Below are 19,049 nucleotides of genomic sequence, written 5' to 3'. Positions count from 1 at the left end.
CCGAGCTCTGCTCACTCACCTGGAGCCCGACGCTGTCTGCCTGGCCACCTTTGATGAGGTGGGAGATGAAGAGCCCGCAGCCGAACTCGAGGCCACCACGCACGCTGAGGCCGAGGCCTTCGGGGTGCTGCCGGTCCAGACGCACCTCCTTCAGCTTCCTGCCAAGGGAGGAGGGACTGGTGACGGCCCAGCTCTGGCCTGATGGCCAGCGCTGCCCCATCCACTCATGAGCGGCCCTGTCCATCCCGGGGTGACCTCTCCCCCGCCCCGCCTCCGGCCTGCGGCTCCCTCCGCACCTGGAGCGCCGGGGGGTTAGCTGGTCGTACTCCACCTGGTGCTTCAGTGGGATCAGGGGCCGGATGGCGTCAAACAGGGGCAGGCGGCTGGGCTCGTTGATGACCAGCTTCAGGTCTCCCACAAGCACAGCCACGTCCATGGTTCTGCAGAGACACAGGGACCCTGAAGCCTCCCCCTTAGCCATGACCTCTGAGACCCCAGGATTCCCAGAGGAAGCAGTCCTGGGCTGGGTCCCCACCCACTGGGCCCAGGCCTTGGAATTGAGGAGAACTCTCCTGAAATGCCCAGAGCCCCTAACGATGGGTCGGGTGCCTCAGAAGAGTCCGTTCTCCCATGTAAGTATCTCAAGGAAACCACCGAAGTAGGGGTTGTTCACTCATCCTGCGGATGAAATCAAGCCAGGATTCAAAGTCAGCTCTGCTACTTCTGAAGCCCAGCATCCTTCCAGACAGGAAACCTCTGTGGGATGGCGGTGAGCCCTCTCATCCCCTTGTTTCCTGCTCTGAGCTGCAGCCTCATACTATCTCTCACAAGCTTCCACCTCAGACCGTTCAGACCCTCAACGTCTGGGGCCAGCACCTCTCCAGCTGCCAGCTGACTGGCTCACTCTCAGCCCATCTTTTTTTAAAATGTAAATTGCTCCCCTTCTCAAAATCCTTCGATGGCTCCCCACTGCCCAGAGGACACAGTCCATCCTTCTTGGTAGGCTCAGGGCCTCCATGACCTGTTTCTGTGGAACTGCCCAGGCTGGTGGCTGTTATAGTCTCTCTCACAACCTGTGCTTTCACATCTCTGAACCGTTGCTTATGTTGATCTCTCACCCTGGAATGTCCTTCCCTGATATTTCCACCCAGCAAAATCCTTCTTACCCTTCAAAAACCTAGCTCAAGCCTTCTTGATCCTCCCTCCACAGTTAGAACTGAGAATTCCTTTCCTTACATTCCTGCTTTTACCTCTACTCAGCAGTTATTTCACTGGAACTTTATTACAGTTCCTTGTGTTGCTAGTGTCTGTCCATCTCCCCCAACTAAGCCACAAGTTAGTTGAGGAAAGGAAGTAGATATTCATTTCCACATTCTGCATGGTGCCCGGCCAGTGGCAGGAGCTTACAAATGTTGCTGAATGAATCAAAAAGCGGGTGAGCGATAACAGACATCTGATGCCGGCACTGGGACCAGCTGGCATTTCCTGTCCTATCCTAGCAATCACACTCTGTTGAACCTATCTGGCTACCTGACAGCTTCCCCCATCAGACTGTAAGCAACTAGGTGGCAGCAACCAGTCTGTCTTGCTTATACGTGTACCCCTATCCGCTAGCACAGAGCCATACACAGTGTATTTGTGTAAATATTTGCTGAGACAAGTGAGTGGCGTGTCTATTTGATTCCCAGGAACACCGAGCATCAGCCTCCCTGAGCCCCCCAGGATAAGAGGAGGAGGTCCTCCTGTCTCAGAACAAATCATTCCAGGTTTCCCTGAAGACAGAGGTACCCGGGGTGGCCCACAGGAGCTGGACCCAGTACACTTACTGGTGGTACATCCGCAACACATCGTAGAGATAGTCCTTTTCTGCATCATTTTCAATCAGAAAATCCACCTGGAAAACCCAAAGGCAGAATTACAACTCCAGGCCCAGCACCCCGATAGCAGATCCCCCCTGCTGGGGGACCTCCTCCACATCTCCTCAGGGTTGTGAGAAGAGGAAGGAAGCCAGAGCCAGGGTGGCCCCCTGACTCCAACACATCAGACTGTGCAGACCACCCTGACGTGGCCCCAGGAGTACCTCTAAGCATCCGACGTGGTCAGGCTGAGCCTCGACCCCGGGTGGAGTGATGCGTGTGCACACAGGGATGCACACGAATATCATACACGTGAACCCCCACGTGACAGCAATGCACCCCCATGGCAGCCATGCTGCCGGTCACCTCCATGGCTATGTCACCTGTGTCCAGTGTGGCAACACCAATGTCAGCTCCCCGCTCTGGAAGAAGCCCACTGTCTTACCTGATGGTGGCTGTAGTGCCAGATAGCTGCTTTCAGAAAGGATTTAGGCCACTCGCTCATAGAGCACATCCCACCAGCCGGGAGCGCCCTACCACTGGATTCTTCCTTGTCCAGTCCTGGCCTAAGCTGGGTCGGCCCTGACTTCTGGTCAGTCCTTCCCCTTCCCATGCCCCTGTATGCCTCCCCCGCCACCTCAAGGGGAGAATCGGGTTACATTATTTCAACTTCACTGACGTCAATGGCTGGGAGTCCAAGGTCAGGGTCAAGAGCTGTTTCATTAGCACCTCAGTCCCAGGGGAGCTGGTGGGCCAGGAGCCCCAGATTCCACTCCCTGGGACAGCTCAGTGTGAATCTCTGTGCACTATATCCTTAGCTCTCTCTTCAGCCCAGGACTGAGTAAGAGGGCAGGGTGGAGGCTCGAGGGGTCCTTGGGTGCCTCCCTCCTCCAGCCTCCAGGCCCAACAGCATGGTCCAGGGCCTCAGCCCACAGAGGGAGAAGCTGCTGCTGGAAGCTGGAAGCTCCCACCTGATTGGTCCTCAGAGGAGGGCCAGGGCATCTTTGCCTTTTTCTATGGGCATCTTAAGGACTCTGGAAGGTTGGGGGAAATCTGTCTGTCCCAACACAGAGAGGACGTACTGGACCCAGCCTTTGGGATTTCTGGACTGAACAGGAGGGGTACAGAATACAGATTTCTTGTCTCCACCTAGCTGTACCCCTGTCCCTCTAGAATTAGGCTGAGCATTTCATTAAAGATGAGAATAACCGAGGAGGCTTGCCCTGCACTCACTGACTCACAGCTGGGCTTCAGCAGCTACAGAAGTTTATATCCCCCCTGCTCCAAGAAGGGTACTGCTGCTTTCTCCCACTTCACTGCCCCTCTCCTCCAGGCCAGGGGCTCCCAGCTAGCCAGAGATGGGGGACAGAAGCATCAGCTACAGTGGGTGGTACTGAACCTTAGGTGGTAGCCCGGGCTTTTACACACACCACAGAAGTGGGTACCGCCAACAGCTCATCTCTACGAGGGGCCAGCCTGGACCCGCTCTCCCTGCTCTGCCTGGGCCTGCAAGAGAGGGGTGGGGAAGAGCGTCAAGATGGGCCTGGGCTGCCCACATGCGGCTGTGCAAGAGGAGTCTGAGCAGAGAAAAATTCTGAATTTCCCTAGGATCAGGGGCCAGAAATATTTAAATAAATTGGATCATATCACTTGAGTACTTAATAGCTTCTCGTTGCACTCAAAACAAAATTCAGATCCAAATTCTTTACCTTAACTTATCAAAGCCCAACTTCAGCTCCTGACTGGTTGCATGGGCCTCCTTTCAGTGCTTCCCACGGGCCACACTCGCTCTAGCCTCAGGGCCATCGCATGTGCTGCTTTCTCTGCCTGGACTGCTTCCCCTCTTCCCTGCATGGCTGGCCTCCTCCCCAGGGAGGTCTCCCTGCTCACCTACCTAAACAGAACGCACTCCCACACCCCAGAGATGCTTCAATTCCTTCACTGTAACAGTCACAATTTGTAATGAAAGGCTTGCTTTTTTGTGAATTGCTCTGTTTCCTTCATCAGACAGAAAACCCCATGAGGGAAAGATGAGGTCTGTGTGTTCCAAATCTCTTGTGACTAACGCATAGTAAGTGGTCGATAAATAAGCATCAAATGGATTTGTCCATCCCCCTGCCTCCTGGTACGTCCACAATCAGATGGGAGAAAGGGAATCGCTGGAACAGAAGGGGAAGGGAAATAATATTTGCACCATGGGATGGCACCAGGAGCTTTTCTGGGCTTTATTCCATGTGTTTATCTCACCAGCCCTACAAGGCCGATGTTCTCACACCATTTTGCAGGTGAGGAAACTGAAGACCAGAGAGGTTAAGCCATCTCACTCAAGGTCCCACGGCTAATAAGAGACAGAGCTAAGGTTTGAACCTTGGTCTATCTGATTCCAAAGCCTATGCTCTTCCTGCTGGCACCACTGCGTGGGTGAGTCAGGCCTTCCAGAGGAAAAAATTCCAGGGCCTCCTTAGGCCAAAATTTCAAATGCTCTGCTCTCAGGAGGATCTCCCTTATCTCTAATCCCCACCACTCTCCTCTGCACTATTAAGAAAACCCTTTGGGTTTGGTTCATAACAAGAAAGAAAACACAACATCTTTTGGGTGACTCTTGGAACCGCAGATGTTCTGTTCTCTAAGGAAGCATAAAAATCCCATCTGCTCTGATTGCAGTGAGGAGAGCCCAACCAAAGGGCTTCTAGCTCAATTCCAGCCATGGGTGGTGACGTAAGACAAAGTAGAGGAGAGGGAAATCTCTTATTCACTGAGGCCTTAAGACTGAAGCTCTCTCCCACCCCTCCTTGCAGAAATGCCTCCTGCTGCATCATTAAATGTAAGAAGTGAGGCACTGTTCCTGGTAGACAGCATTTAGGCACTGGGTGGAGAGTGGGAATGGAAGACAAAGGCAACTTCCAATGTTAAAGTCTAGGGTTCTGATTTTCTGCCCTCCTGGGCCAAGCATAGAACGCCTGGAGATGCTCTTTGTGGAAAGAGCCTATTCCTGGGGGTCCCAGGTTCCTGGTCCTTGTGGGCAGCCCTCCAATGCTGACCACTGCATCCAGAGGCCCCACTGAGAAACCACGTCCTACCAGTCTCCTTCTGAGGCAGCCCACAAAGTTCAGCTCCTTAGCCTGATGTCCATCCACTCTCACCGCTTAGGTCACTCCCATCCTGGCCTTCAGTTCTGCCCTTACCTGCTCCTCCAGGGTCATCTCCTTGGGGATCTCCATCATTCCCCAAGTGGGACTCAGGCTGCAGCTGAACAGACCCTTCCCCCAACATATCGGAACCTTCCCATCCTCACTCAGAATGTTTCATCGACCCCCAGAAATTCAACTCATCCATTTAAAAAATTATCCACACACCATTATATCTGGGAAAACATACCCGGTTTCTGTAGAATGCTCTTTAAGTACAAATGTAAGTGATAAATCAAAATGGTGGTACTCTGGTGACCCTGACCATTCTCCACCGGGGAATGTCTCCAGAGAGACTCAGGGATAACAGCACTGCTTTGTTCTCTGACCACACCCGAGTGAAAACACACAGTCACACCTCAGCCTCTGGGCTTTAAAAGGAACCGAGAAAGACAACTGAGAAGCATGGAACTTTCTCTAGAAGCCCAAACATGCAGTAACCTCACCACTGTAATTCAAATTTCACTTTTTAAATATTTTAAAAATGTATATGGTATCCCCTCCTCCTGGAATCTGGGTTCAAGCAAACTCCCCAGGGGGGTCTGCCCAGCACCAGTCCAAGGATCAGCTTCAGTGAACCCTGCCCTTGGGCCCTTTGTACCATTCTCCTGAAACCTTGAGCTCAGGTACCTGTAACCCACCTGGCACCAAGTAGGTCTTCAACAGCACCGTGCCATGCACACGGGTGCACAGTGCTCAGCGTGTCTGCTGAATGACGAGTGAACTCCTTTAGCCTTAGACTAGAGCCTTCCTTCCTTCCTCTCCGCCCAGTCCAGTCACCTTCCCATGGCTTCTTAGTACACAGCCTCCTGGATCTGGCTCCTCTCAGCTCAGTTCCCGCTGCTCACAAAGAGTAGGTCCCAGACCCAAGCAAGAGGGATTGCCCTCCCTCCTCCCACCTGACCCCTGCCTTCATTTAAGGGGAGTCCAAGCCCCCTCTTCTAGTGTCTTTCCTGACCGTGCCCAGCCCAGAGCCTCCTCACGGGCCTCCCAGCCCGAGGCCCTTCTTGCCCGGCTCCCTCATTCAGTACAGACTCTGCTTACAGACTGGCCATTATGTCTGAAGAACTTTACTTGCATTATCTTTAACCTCCCAACAACCCTCTAAGTGGATGGATATTATTATCCCCATTAGACATATGAGGAAATCGAGGCTCAGAGAAGTGGGAGAGATGAGATGCCTGCTGGCTCCAAAACCCCTGCTTGTTTTCTAACTCCCACATGATATCCACTTACCAGACAGAACTTTCTTGTTTGCATTTGTCCAATACATATTTACTGAGCACCTACTGTGTGCAAGACCATGTCTTCTTTCTATAGCTAGATTTAGAAAGCTTTTCCTTTTCTTGGATCCCCCTTGATGCTGGGCACAGAAGCCCTAATGAGGCCACCATCTACAAAAAACTGTGTGGGGGTCTCTATCACATCAATCCCCCATTCCCACCCAACTTGTGTCTGGTCCCCTCCATCCAGCATGGGCATTCTCTGACAGATGCTCAGCTGGCTCAGTGTTATTGGCCTGCATGGTGTGTGGGGGAAGTGCATCTCCCCCCTCATAAGGTTCAGGCCCCGTGTCTGGGGCAGTGGAGGCAAATTCGGGCTTTGGCCTTGAGCCCTCTCCAGCCTCATCTCCCTGCCTTCCTGCATATGGACTGGCCTTTCAGAACAGCCGCACAGCGGAAGCACACAACCTTCAGCTTATGCAAATTCAACTCCATGCATGCACCCAGCCAAAGATGGAGAAAGAGAGCAAGAAGCAAGTTAAATAATGCATGTTGTTCCGCTGGGTGACATTTGCCCTCCTGGGGCTGTGGTGGGGATTACATGAATGAATGTATATAAAGTACTTAGGACAGTGCCAAGGGCTCTAAAACGTGCGCTGGATCTCTTCCTTTTTGCCTCCAGACCCACAACCCAGCCTCCTCCACCCAGTTTTATGTCCCAGGAAGCTTTGCATGGGCCCCCTGCCCTCTGCTTCCTGCTGTGTTCAGCCAGGGAGTGGTGAGAGGGCCTGGGGAGAAAGGGAGTGGGGTTCTGATTCCCCGGCTCCCTCCACGCTGGACCACCACGAGGCAGGTGCCCCCAGCTGAGGCTGCAGCGTCTGACTGGGCGTCTCTCTCGCAGCCATGCTCTCCCTTGCTCTGGAACCCCCTTCCGTTGCCCCTTCAGGAGCCCCTGGCCTCCAGCTGCTGCTCCTCCCAGGCTGTGTTACCACGCCTTGTCAGCTCAGCCATCCCTGCCCTTCCGCTTATGCAGTCCCTTCATAAAACGCTTCAGTTTCCCATTCGGATGAGCCACCTGCTTCCTGCTGCGACCATGGCTGGTGTGAAACCTTAGCTATTCGTACTGGTGGTACCAGCAGTTCTTCTCTGGAGCTCTTCCTCCACCTGCAAGTCTCCTCAAATACCAGCTCTCCTTGGTCAAGCCTTTCCTCAGGCTCCGCCACAAAGCCTGTCCTGTCATTCTCTGTGCACAGGAGGGCACTTTGTCCCCACCTCTGCCACGGGACTCACCAAGCTGTGTCGGACTTCCTTTCTTCACCTGACTGTCTCTCACTAATCTGTATCTGGTCCCGACACAGGCCTAGGGGAAGGTGGGGAGTGAGGCCACAAGTCCCTTCCCCATCTGAGTTTGCACATCTCTGTGCTTCAGTTTCCTCATCTGTAAAATGGGGATAAAAGTATCTCATAAGACTTCATCATTCTATGAGAGATTAAAAATTGTTTTTTAAATTATTCATTGAGTTAATAGTTGTTGAATACTTAGAACAGTGCCTGGAAAGTAGCGAGTTCTAAGTGTTTGTTAATTAAACTAAGTAAGAATAAATGAACACAAATTCCATGTTCTCAGCAGCTGGCAGAGAGTGGACCCTCCATAAATGTTGCTGGGGTGAATGGATCTAGCTCTGCTTCGGCCCAGGCCTTCACATTGTGCATCCCAGATAGTACTGGATTTATCTGACCCATGTTTTATTGTCCTTCATCTTTTCAAGAGACTCGTTTCATGCTACCTAGTTGGTAGCATCTGACCCAGTGCTGGGCACAGCCAATCACTCCCTCCTTCTGCTGGTTCTCCTGCCTTCCTTGCTGTTTCTTCTCCTCTTCCTCTCCTCTACAGATTGGGGTGCTCCGGGCTCTGTTCTGGGTCTTCTTTCCATCTACACTGTGTCCCTAAGTGACCTCATCAGTCTCTGGGGTTTAAGTACCATCTATTCTCCGAGGATTCACTGAGGCTTATCCTAGCACAGACCTCTCCCCTGATTTTCACACTCCTACAGCTACTGGCCTTCTTTTTTAAAAAATATATATATAGATATATTTTTTTAAACATCTTTATTGGAGTATAATTGCTTTACAATGGTGTGTTAGTTTCTGCTTTATAACAAAGTGAATCAGCTATACATATACATATATCCCAATATCTCCTCCCTCTTGCGTCTCCCTCCCACCCTCCCTATCCCACCCCTCTAGGTGGTCACAAAGCACCGAGCTGATCTCCCTGTGCTATGCGGCTGCTTCCCACTAGCTATCTATTTTACATTTGGTAGTGTATATATGTCCATGCCACTCTCTCACTTCGTCCCAGCTTACCCTTCCCCCTCCCTGTGTCCTCAAGTCCATTCTCCACATCTGTGTCTTTATTCATGTCCTGCCCCTAGGTTCTTCAGAACCATCTTTTTTTTTTTTTTTAGATTCCATATATATGTATTTGTTTTTCTCTTTCTGACTTACTTCACTCTGTATGACAGACTCTAGATCCATCCACCTCACTACAAATAACTCAATTTCATTTCTTTTTATGGCTGAGTAATATTCCATTGTGTATATGTGCCACTCATCTTTATCCATTCATCTGTCAATGGACATTTAGGTTGCTTCCATGTCCTGGCTATTGTAAATAGAGCTGCAATGAACATTGTGGTACATGACTCTTTTTGAATTATGGTTTTCTCAGGGTATATGCCCAGGAGTGGGACTGCTGGGTCATATGGTAGTTCTGTTTTTAGTTTTTAAAGGAACCTCCATACTGTTCTCCATAGTGGCTGTATCAATTTACATTCCCACCAACAGTGCAAGAGGGCATTCTTAGTCACCTCTGTACTTGGAGATCTAAAAGGCATCTCAAATATAAAACATTCAAAATGGAGCTCTTGGTTTCCACCACCTCCCGCTCTGTCCCCACCAACCTGCTCCTCCTCCCAGCACATAGTCTCACCCTTGATACCTTTTTCTCGACACCCACAGCCAATCCCATCAGCAAAGCCTGTCAGGTCTACCTTGAACATGTATCCTCGGTCTGGCTACTCCACCTGGTCCAACGCCCCCCTCCCCTCCCTGTGCCCTGGGCTACTTCAGAAGCCTCCTAAGTGAGGGTCCCTTTTCTACCCTTGGCCCTCTCAGTCTGTTCTCTACCAGCAGTCAGAGCAATTCTTTTAAAATGTAATTCAGTCATGTCACTCCCCAGCTGGCTTCTCTCACTTAGAACAAAACCCCAAATCCTGAGTATGGCCTATCAGGACTCCACCACCCCTCTGATCCACCCCCTAGCACTCTTCATTCCATAATTCTTCTCGGAAACACCATCCTACTTGCTGTTCCTAAAGAAGGCAAGCAAATGCCTGCCTCAGGGCCTTTGTACTTGCTGTTCCCTCTTCCTGGAATGCTCTTCTACATATATCCCCATGGCTCCTTCCCTCATTTCTTTTATGTCTTTCCTCAAATATCACTTCTTCAGAGAGGTTTCCCTGACTATCCTATAAAAAGTACTATCTCGTCACTCTTTATCCCCTCAGCCCAGTTTATTTTTTTCATAGCATTCATTACTACTTGGCATTATATGATACTTTCATATATGATACTTTGGTTTACTTGTTAACTGTCTGTCTTCCCCACTAGAAAGTGCTAAGAGGGCAGAGACTTTGTTTTCTTATTCAATGGTTAGAGTACTGCCCAGCATATATTAGTAGCTCAGTCAATATTTATTGCATGCATGAATGAATGACTGATTAGCAAATCCCTAGAATGTAGAGGCTCTTTCTGACCTTCTCATTTATTCCCCCAACCTCTTCGGCCAGATTCCTAGCTTTGGGCAGGGTACAGTGTAGATGCCCATAAATGTATGATTGCTGAACAGTCAATAAATACTTTTTGAGCAAATGAGTTACCAAGTTCTTGCAACATGCAGATGCAGTGAGCACAGGGGCAGCCCTCTTTTGAAAAGCTGGTTCTCTCGGGTAGAAGTCTTAGTCTCTGTTGCTCCCTCCCCTCACCTTGGTATCCTGACTCCAAGGCTGTGACCAGGAAGGACATGCAAGTACTGCTGGTCTGCTGGTGGCCTTGGGGAAACTGCACAAGCCCAACAGTCCCTGCTCAGTGGCATGGAGACTGTTGGCTCATCCAACAGGATGCTCTGCAGGTATCAGCTGGGAACAGTGTGGTCATTTACCAAATGGTTACCAAATGACCAGAGAAGCCAGTGTTTGAATTCCTATTTAATCCTAACTGTCCTGTGGGGTAAGCACTATGAACCTCAACGCAAAGTTAAGGAAACTAAAGCTCAGCGAGACTGCTTGCCCAAGGTCTCACTGGCAGTGAGTGACAGGATTGAGATTTGACCCCAGTTCTACCTAACAACAGACAACAGTGGACATTTGTTGAGGCTTCACTAAGTAAAAGGGTCTATTTAAGCTTCCTACACATGTGTAGATCTCATCTGGTACTAACAATAAACACACTAGTTAAATATTATTGTTATCCCTATTTAACAAATTGGAGAACTGAGGCACAGAGAGGTTAATAACTTGCTCCAGGTCACACAGCACTTTCCATGACAACACACTACCTTTAAAATGTCACCTCCAATGACTAAGAATTTATTTAGGTTACAAACCATTCCCAAGGGGTGAATTTGCTCTGAAACGCTAAGGAAGGGACATCTTAGAAAGCAGTAAACAGGCAAGGTCTCTCCTCTGCTGCTTCATCTTCTCTCCACAGTTCCTAGATGATCTCCACCCTGGGAGGGGAAGGTTGCTGCTGCCGCCACCCTGGGAGGGGAAGGTTGCTGCTGCCTCCGAAGCAACAGGGCACAAAGTCCAGCCCCGGCCTTGCCCAGCATGCCCTGCCTGCTCACACAGGGGCATTAATAGGTAATGACTTTCGTGATGCGGAAGAGCAGGGCAGTGGAAACACAGAGGCCTGAGGCCCTTTGGAGCCCATGGGGCCTGTGGAAGAGGAATAGGGGCTAACCCAGGGGCTGAGTCAGACACCAGGGACTCCAGATATAATTCTCTCAAAGAGGCAGAGAAAAGTACCCCATGAGGAGAAGACAAAAGAGGACCCGACATTATTTTCAGCCCAGGGGCAGGAAACTGAAATTCAAGCCTGAGTCATCTTGGGGTGGGGGACGGGCAGTTGTGCTCTTTCAACAGTGGGTTGCCTGAAATCTACACTCACCAAACGGCCCCAGCAGCTGAAATTTCTCCCCTCAAGTCCCTTTGCAACAGGATGCACTGGTGAACACTGTCTCACACTCCCCTTGCTATCTGCCAGCCCCCAAACTCCTGCTTGAACTTCTGGTTATCTCTTACCCTTGGGATCCCAAGGCCTCATTTTCAGAAGATTCCACCAGTATGAGCTGCTCTCTCTGTCCCCCCACCAAACCTTGATTCCAACACTCAGCACCCAGTTGTGGGTAGTTATTAGTGTAGGGTCTGCCTCCCACCCACATGACCAGCAATTTGAGGGCACAGGCTGGGTCTGGCACGGAGTGGGTGCTCAAAACATGTTTCTTAAATGGACAACTGACTGTCGGCCCCTAGCCCCAAGCCCCTGGCTTTTAGCCCCTGTGGCCGCCACACAGGCGGGCTCCTTGGGCTCCCCTGGGCCTCTGTGTGGCGAGAGAGGGGCTAAGCAACCTGACCTTGCCTGCCTGACCTCTGCCCCCTCAGGCCTGGGAAGGGGGTTGGCTTGGGCTAAAGACACTGCCCCTCTGGGCAGGCCTCAAGGTACTGTCACCCGTCCCTCAGGCAGGGCCTGTGGGTAGCTCCAGACACCCCTGCCTTTATCCTTGGGCTCTGAGGCATCCTCAGGCCTGGTGGGGTGGTCCACTGGGTCCCTTCAAATGGTCCTCTTTGACCTCAGGGCTTCAGTGACTCCTGCACAGCTCTGGAAACAGTTCTGGAAAGCCTGGGTGAAATCCAGTAGCTTTCCGTGATGGTCTCTGAGGATCCCGGGCCACCAAAGAGGCCCCTCACTGGGACACACCAGGGGAGAGCCCGAAGGCTCTGGCCGACTGCCTGAGCCTCCTCCCTTCCTCCCACTGCCCCCTGGCCAGACCCAGGTCCTCAGCTACTTCTCAGGCCGCCAGAAATGCCCTTAAGTGGGGAGGGGGCTGCCTGGAGTGCTTCGAACTGGAATTGTGAGGTCAAAAGACAGAAGGAAGCATCCACTTCCCCTCTCTACCAGTCCTCACCTCTCAGACACTACCCCAACCCCTCTCCACACGTTCCAACAGCCCAGAGCTGGAAGCGCCGGGAGGGAGGGGGTTTGCCCACTATGGGCTATCTCAGAGAAGTATCCTGTCTCAGGCCAAGACTGGAAGGAATCCTAACCCCAGAGAAATCCCAAACCTGGAGCGCAGAAAGAGAAAGGACACTTTAAGGAGATCAGTTTAGTGGTTCCTATACCTGAAGTCCCAGTGCATCTCCCTCATTTTACTGGGGATCCCTGCTGGCAACCAAATGACCCTCGGGGTCCCAGCCCACCCAAAGCTCCAGGCCCTGCTGGGAAAGCAAGGGGTGGTGCCGAGGGTGTCCACTTCCCACCCACTCCGCCCCGGACTCCGGGGTCCGGGGCGCTTGAGGGGCCCCTAGCAGCTCTGACCTTGTGACGGAATTCTCGGGCCACCTTCCGGTCCATGGCTGAGCCAGATAGAACCGCTTGCTACACAACTAGCTCCTTCGGGCGCCGGTGCTTGGTTGCCCCGGGCCGGCAGAGGCGGAGACCCTGATAGGCGGAGCCTGGGAGGGAGGGGGCGGGACTTGGGACGGGCGGGGCGGGGCGGGGCGGGGCCGCGGGGAGGCGGGAGGCCCATGTCCTGAATCGCGTCGTCTCTCACTGACGCCCTGGAGCAAACGGGCTGGAGTGTGTGTCAGTAATGGTGGCACCAGTGGTTGGACCTGAGGCTGGCGCTGCTCTTGGAATGGCTCCCAAACACACGCAGTTGAGGGAAAGGATCTCAGGAAACTGTCTGTCACCCTCTTTCAGGCATCTCACCTTCAGTGTGCATTCCTCTGTGGGTTTTTCCCACTTGGAAGACATCTTCTCTTTGTGAATTCCTTGGTGAACCAGTGGGTGGGAGTGCCCCTTCTTAACTGACTTCCCCTCCCACGTTCCCTAGCTCCCCTCCAATCACACACGCACACACACACACACACACACACACACACACACACACACTGAAGCATAGAAGGGCCTGGCAATGACATCCTGATTTACAGCTGACCTTTACCCAGGGCCCAGGCCCCATCTGGTTCATTTGATTCAATTCAACCAAAGTTTGCTCGACTCCTAGGTCTAGGGCTGGGGTGCAAAGATAATGATGAACCAACCCTGGGACAGACTGAGAGGAAAGAGGGGGCCAGGAGAGGGGTGATAAAAACAGACGTGAATGGAAAGAGTGGGCACTTTTAATTATGGGGCTTGTTCTTGGATTTAACTCAGGGTCAGGGCCTGCCCTGTTTGCACCATGTCAAGGGACAGGGGACAGGAGGTGGACAGCAGCCCAAATCAGTGAACAACTGTAACTTCAGAGGCACCTAAAGACCCCCTCCTTTGCAGCCTACCACCAATAGCTGAAGTTTTGTCAGCAGACTATTTTTATTTGGGCTAAATTATTGCCTAGTTTAAGATATAAATCCTTCCTGGAGAAGAACCTTAAAATATCATCCATGTTCTCCCCTTCATATTAACTAGTTAAGGTCAGAGATTAAAGAATTGTGAGATTTTCAGAGGCCCAGGAAAGACACACAAAATATATTCCCCTCCAACTTGCCTTGTTGATTTTCTGCATTTCGTAACTATGTCATATGGCTGTTTATTTCATATATAGAATCCAGGCCGAGCAGCAAATGCCCTTATGAGGGTAATGCCATCCACTGGCACCCCAATCCTTCTTTTACATGACCACTGTCCCCTGCAGACTCTCTTCTTTAAATGCTTCCCTCTTGGTTTTAGGGATAAAAGTGAGTCCTGGTTCTCCTCTCCCATTGTTACTGAGTCCAAGTTTGAACTGCTCACTGCACAACAGACCGATAAATTGCGAGACGAGTTGTTGGGGCAAGGAACAGCAACTTTTTTATTTTATTTTTTAAACATCTTTATCAGAGTATAATTGCTTTACAGTATTGTGTTAATTTCTGCTGTATAACAAAGTGAATAAGCTATATGCATACACATATCCCCATATTCCCTCCCTCTTGCACCTGCCTCCCACCCTCCCTATCCCACCCCTCTAGGTGGACACAAAGCACCAACCTGATCTCCCTGGGCTATGCAGCTGCTTCCCACTAGCTATCTGTTTTACATTTGTTAGTGTATATATGTCCATGCCACTTTCTCACTTCGTCCCAGCTTACCCTTCCCCCTCCCCAGCAACTTTATTTTTAAAGCCAGCAGACCAAGAACATGGTGGACTAGTATCCCAAAGAACCATCTTCCCCAAGTTAGAATTCAGGCTTCTTTTATACTGAAAGGGGTAGGGGTGAGGTTGCAAATTTCTTGGTGGCGGAATTCTTTGTTCTTACAGCCCTCCAGGTAGGTCTGGGTCAAAATGTTCCTATAAAGGTCCAACAAGACAAATGTTATTCTCTGTTCTGAAACTTTTTATTTCTATATGAATGGGAAAGTGTTATACCTTTAAAGGTCAGAGGCTTGAGAATGGGCTATCCTGTATATTTCAGGCAATTGGCAACATTCTTAACTTGTAGCAAAAGCAATAGAATACAAAGGTTAAAGTAAAAAAAACAGCTTCAATATGGAGTCAGATTTGTCCTTCCCTATTACATCATGAATGTTCCTTTTCAAGCTTCCTCTAAGGCAGCCCTGCCTTCACCCATTCCTTAACCAGTGTTCTTTAAGGCTCCATCCTTTGCTCTTTCCTCTTCATCTTCCCATCTAACCCTATGGCTTCAAATACCCTGTGTGGGGATTGTAGAGCCCTACATCAAGGACATAGGATAAAAACTTGAAATTAACGGAGCCCCCATAGCAATTGTTGACATGGGCTCTCCTAATCTAAACCGGACAGCCCCCCTCACCGCCGCCCCCTGCTCCCCCCTCCCCCGCTGGCCCAACTCCATATTAGGTAAAATATTCACCAGGTAGCAACCTTGTAGCACCCTGGCCAATCACCTAATGCCATCCTATGAGCAGGAATTTTCTTTGTCTTCAGGCTATAAAAGTTGACTACTAGGGCACAAAGGGGGTTGCCTCTCCCTGGTCTATCAGGAAGTTGACCTGCTGTATTTGCAGCGCCCCTCACTAACTCTGCTCTTTGCTCTCCATAAACTCACTGTTTTCTAAAATACTTTGTATTTTCTAAAATACTAAAATTCTTCTTCCAACCTGCGCACGGACCACAATAGGGATAGCTATGTGTGCTTCATTTACCACTTTATTCCCAGAACAATGTGTGGGGAGGAGTAGATGCTCAACAAATTGGTTGAATGGATGAATGAATGAATGTATCCCAAATGTATACCGCTGCCCAGGGGCCTATGAAGGCCAACACTATCGTCATTATCATCATCATCATCATCTATACGGCCTGGCATCTAGTTGGTGTTCTAGCACTTAGTTGGCCAAGTGAATGATACAAAGTTTCCCAAGGCTCTCAGGTCTACATTTCTACCATTTTAAAATTCCCCCTGGACAGAGAGGGTATCTTGTTCACAAAATTAAAGTTGTTTTGTCAAAGTATGGCCTTGATGGGAGCAATAATATGGGAATGTGAGGCACTTCTGTCACTCAGTCAACATTCCCCAAGCTGGGGCCTGAGCTAGTGCTGGACATACAGAGGATTAAGCCATGATCCATTCTCTAGAGGTGTTCAAAACTGGGGGTAGGGTGGGGACTTGGGGACTCAGGAGGCTGTAGTGGGGAGTGGTGGGAGCACAGGCTAGGACTCCACAGGCCTGAGCCCTGGTCTGCCACTGACCACGGAGTAGCATGTCCCGGGACCTTTGTAAAAGGAGTGCATAGGACCAGACTCATACCGGCATCTTGGGTCTCTGGTGTTACGGGCTTCGGAAACCCAGGTTCCAGAGCCAGGGATCTCTGAGGAGCAAGGGATGTTGGAAGTTGCACAGACTGCCTCCTTGCTCCCCCAAAGGACTTAGGGCCGAGTGATCTGAATCCAGCCTCCCCTGGGGAGGTGCAGCCTAACGCCAAGAAGGGCAAAGGCGGGGCCACGGCCAGGCGCCTTAATTATGGTAATGAGCTGGGCAGTCCTGTCACTCTAGCTCAGGGCGGAGCCAAGAGCCTGGGAGGCGGGGCGAAGGGAAGCCCAGGGCAAGAGAGCGAGAGGGACGGCGGCCGCCTACGAGTAGGTGTTACCCTGCCTTCGCGGGAGAGGCACTCGGGACCCTGGCCGTTCGCTCAGGCTTCCTAGTCCCCGCGTGCCCCTATGGGGGCCCCGGCGCCCGCGTTCTGCCTGCTAGTCGCTTGCGTCTGGCTGCCCCGGAGTGAGCCGGCAGGGGAGTCCCTGTCGCTACAGTCTCTCGGTGAGATGGGTGTGGACTAGGGGACCCCAGGGGGCTGGGGGAACGTTTAGGGGGACGGGCCTGAGCAAGTTGGAGAGAGGCAGGAAAGAAAGAAGGTTTGAGGGAGGGCAGGGGGACAGCCAGGGAGTGGGTCGGGGGAGAGGGACCGCAGAAGGAAAGAAAGGTCAGCCACAACCAGGGGAATGGCTCTCAAGCTGGGCAGGGTGGAAGAGACCCAAGTGGGGGGAAGCAGAGAGAACTGGGGCACAGAGAGTGGGAAGGAGGAGGGAGACCCTTGTTGGAGAAGAGTCGCCAGGGAGGGGGAGAAAGGATTTGAGAAGTCTGCAGGGAGAGAGAATGGGGTGTGAGAGAGGCTTCCTAGCAGGTGGGGAGCGGGTGGTGGGAGGCATCGCTTGAGTGGAGAGTAATCCCCCTCCCCAGCCGCAGCACCCACACCCTGGGGCAATGCAGAGCTGCAGCCTGAGCCAGCCCAGGATCCCAGGTGAGTAGGCAAGAGCTTGTGCTGCCCCACTCACTGGTTCCATCTTTATTCCTGGCGTGGGCGACCCCAGGGGTTAGCACAGAGGGTGGGATGGGCCTGGGGGTGGTGGGGAGGCATGGCCCACTCCTATCCCCTCACCCATGCCAGGCTTGTTTCTCATCTAGCCACAGCCATCAGGAGGCGATCCTTGCCATAGGGGATGCTACAACAGTGATGGGAGGCCAGGTAAGGGGAGGCCTGGGGAAGGGAGGCTTCACTGGGCAGGGGCTTATTTCTCTCTGGGTTTGAGGCTGGCAGGGAGCTCTGTAGGTTGCAGGAAGGGTGTCTTTGCAGTTATGCAGAGGGAACAAACAAGATTCCTAGAATGTGTTTGAAGTATGCAAATTTATAGGATGCCTCTACTCCCACTTTCCTAATCTCTTGGGGCCCTGTAGCCAGTTTATCTATTTATTTATTTAAAAATTGTTTTTTACGGGAGGAGGGCACAAAGGTGCTATCAGGAGACAGCTGAGCTCTTTCCTTCCCTTGGTGAAAGTAGGAAGGTGAGAGTTTGGGAGAGTGTAGTCTCTTTTCCCTGCCTGGTCTAAACCCTGTCAGAGGCCCTTCTTCATCCCTGAGCAGTGCCCCAGGAGTGCTGCCTTGAGAGGAGAGACAAAAACCGGGCCACCTGGTGGGGTTTGCAAGGAAGGGTTGGTTGAGAAACAGATCCCTGACTGCCATCCTCTGAGTCTTGACCATTCACTGTTGCCTACCCTCCCCAGCTCCTCCGTGCGTTAGGGAGAGGTGGTGCTTTGTTCTCTCTCTTTGCCAAACTTCTTCGGTCTCTGGATCAGGTGACTCAATTTTTCTTTCTAATCCTGGCCTGCATTTGTCTCCTTTCTACAACCACGGACACGTTACAAATTCAGCCCACCCGAAGCCAGGTCCCCCAGAGAATCTCGAGCCTCAGTTCACGCACCCTGGCTCTGGGGATCAGCTGTGGGGAGCTCCTTGTGCCAGTAGGATGGGAGCATCATTTATAAAAGAAAACAGTGTGTCCCAAATACCTGCCCTTTGGAAATAGATATGAAGACCCCAAGGTAGGAGGGGGCATACTTCTTTTCTTTTCTTTTCTTTTTTAATTGAAGTATAGTTGATTTACAATGTTGTGTTAATTTCTGCTGTACAGCAAAGAGACTCAGTTATACATATGTATACATTCTTTTTTGTATTCTTTTCCATTATGGTTTATCTCAGGATGTTGAGTATAGTTCCCTGTCCTACACAGTAGGACCTTGTTATCTATTCTGTATCTAATAGTTTGCATCTACTAAGGGCATGCTTATTTTCTAATGTCTGGATTATATGGGTTTTTTTTTCTCTTTTGCCCATTTCCTCAGACCCCAAGTTTTAGATCACAGTCAGGTACAGTTTGAATTGAAAGATAATGTCATCACTCTTTTTATTTATTTTCATTTTATTTAAAAAATTTTTTATCATTCTTTTTATAGATGGGGAAATTGAGGTAGGTGAATGATTTGCCGGGGCCCTCAGGGCACAGCAGAGCAAGGTCTCCGGATGGAGCCAGCCTGTTCCCCCGTATCATGAATGCCCGTCCAGACCCCAGGAATCCCTGTGTTTTAGTGGGGTAACGATCCTTCCCCAAGCATCTCATTCCCCTAGTGGGCTTCTTTCCTTGCTGGATTCCAGGGTAGGCCTCCCCTTCTTTTCCTTGGGGAAGCATCTAGACCAACCTACTGGCAACC

At 51.1% G+C, this 19,049-nt stretch overlaps 2 protein-coding genes across 3 annotated transcripts in view; one reads left to right on the top strand and one right to left on the bottom strand.

The window, feature by feature from the left end:
- Positions 1-13,051, bottom strand: part of USH1C (USH1 protein network component harmonin) — a 52,372-nt gene extending 39,321 nt beyond the window's left edge. For both annotated transcript variants that reach the window (XM_067749720.1, XM_067749721.1), the window contains exons 1-4: positions 12,925-13,051; positions 1,827-1,894; positions 297-440; positions 20-158 (exon numbers count right to left, since the gene is read on the bottom strand). In XM_067749720.1, coding sequence (XP_067605821.1) covers positions 20-158; positions 297-440; positions 1,827-1,894; positions 12,925-12,960 — 387 coding nt within the window. In that variant the 5' untranslated portion in view covers positions 12,961-13,051. The remainder of the gene's footprint in view (positions 1-19; positions 159-296; positions 441-1,826; positions 1,895-12,924) is intronic.
- A 3,554-nt stretch (positions 13,052-16,605) lies between these two features.
- OTOG (otogelin) overlaps positions 16,606-19,049 on the top strand; it is an 86,958-nt gene continuing 84,514 nt past the window's right edge. Inside the window, exons 1-3 of the mRNA XM_067749719.1 lie at positions 16,606-16,823; positions 17,244-17,304; positions 17,469-17,529. Coding sequence (XP_067605820.1) covers positions 16,727-16,823; positions 17,244-17,304; positions 17,469-17,529 — 219 coding nt within the window. The 5' untranslated portion in view covers positions 16,606-16,726. The remainder of the gene's footprint in view (positions 16,824-17,243; positions 17,305-17,468; positions 17,530-19,049) is intronic.

Source organism: Pseudorca crassidens, chromosome 9 (assembly GCF_039906515.1).
Source record: "Pseudorca crassidens isolate mPseCra1 chromosome 9, mPseCra1.hap1, whole genome shotgun sequence".
NCBI classification, from domain to species: domain Eukaryota; kingdom Metazoa; phylum Chordata; class Mammalia; order Artiodactyla; family Delphinidae; genus Pseudorca; species Pseudorca crassidens.
Note: the sequence above shows the minus strand (reverse complement) of the source record. Positions and strands in the feature narration are given on the sequence as shown.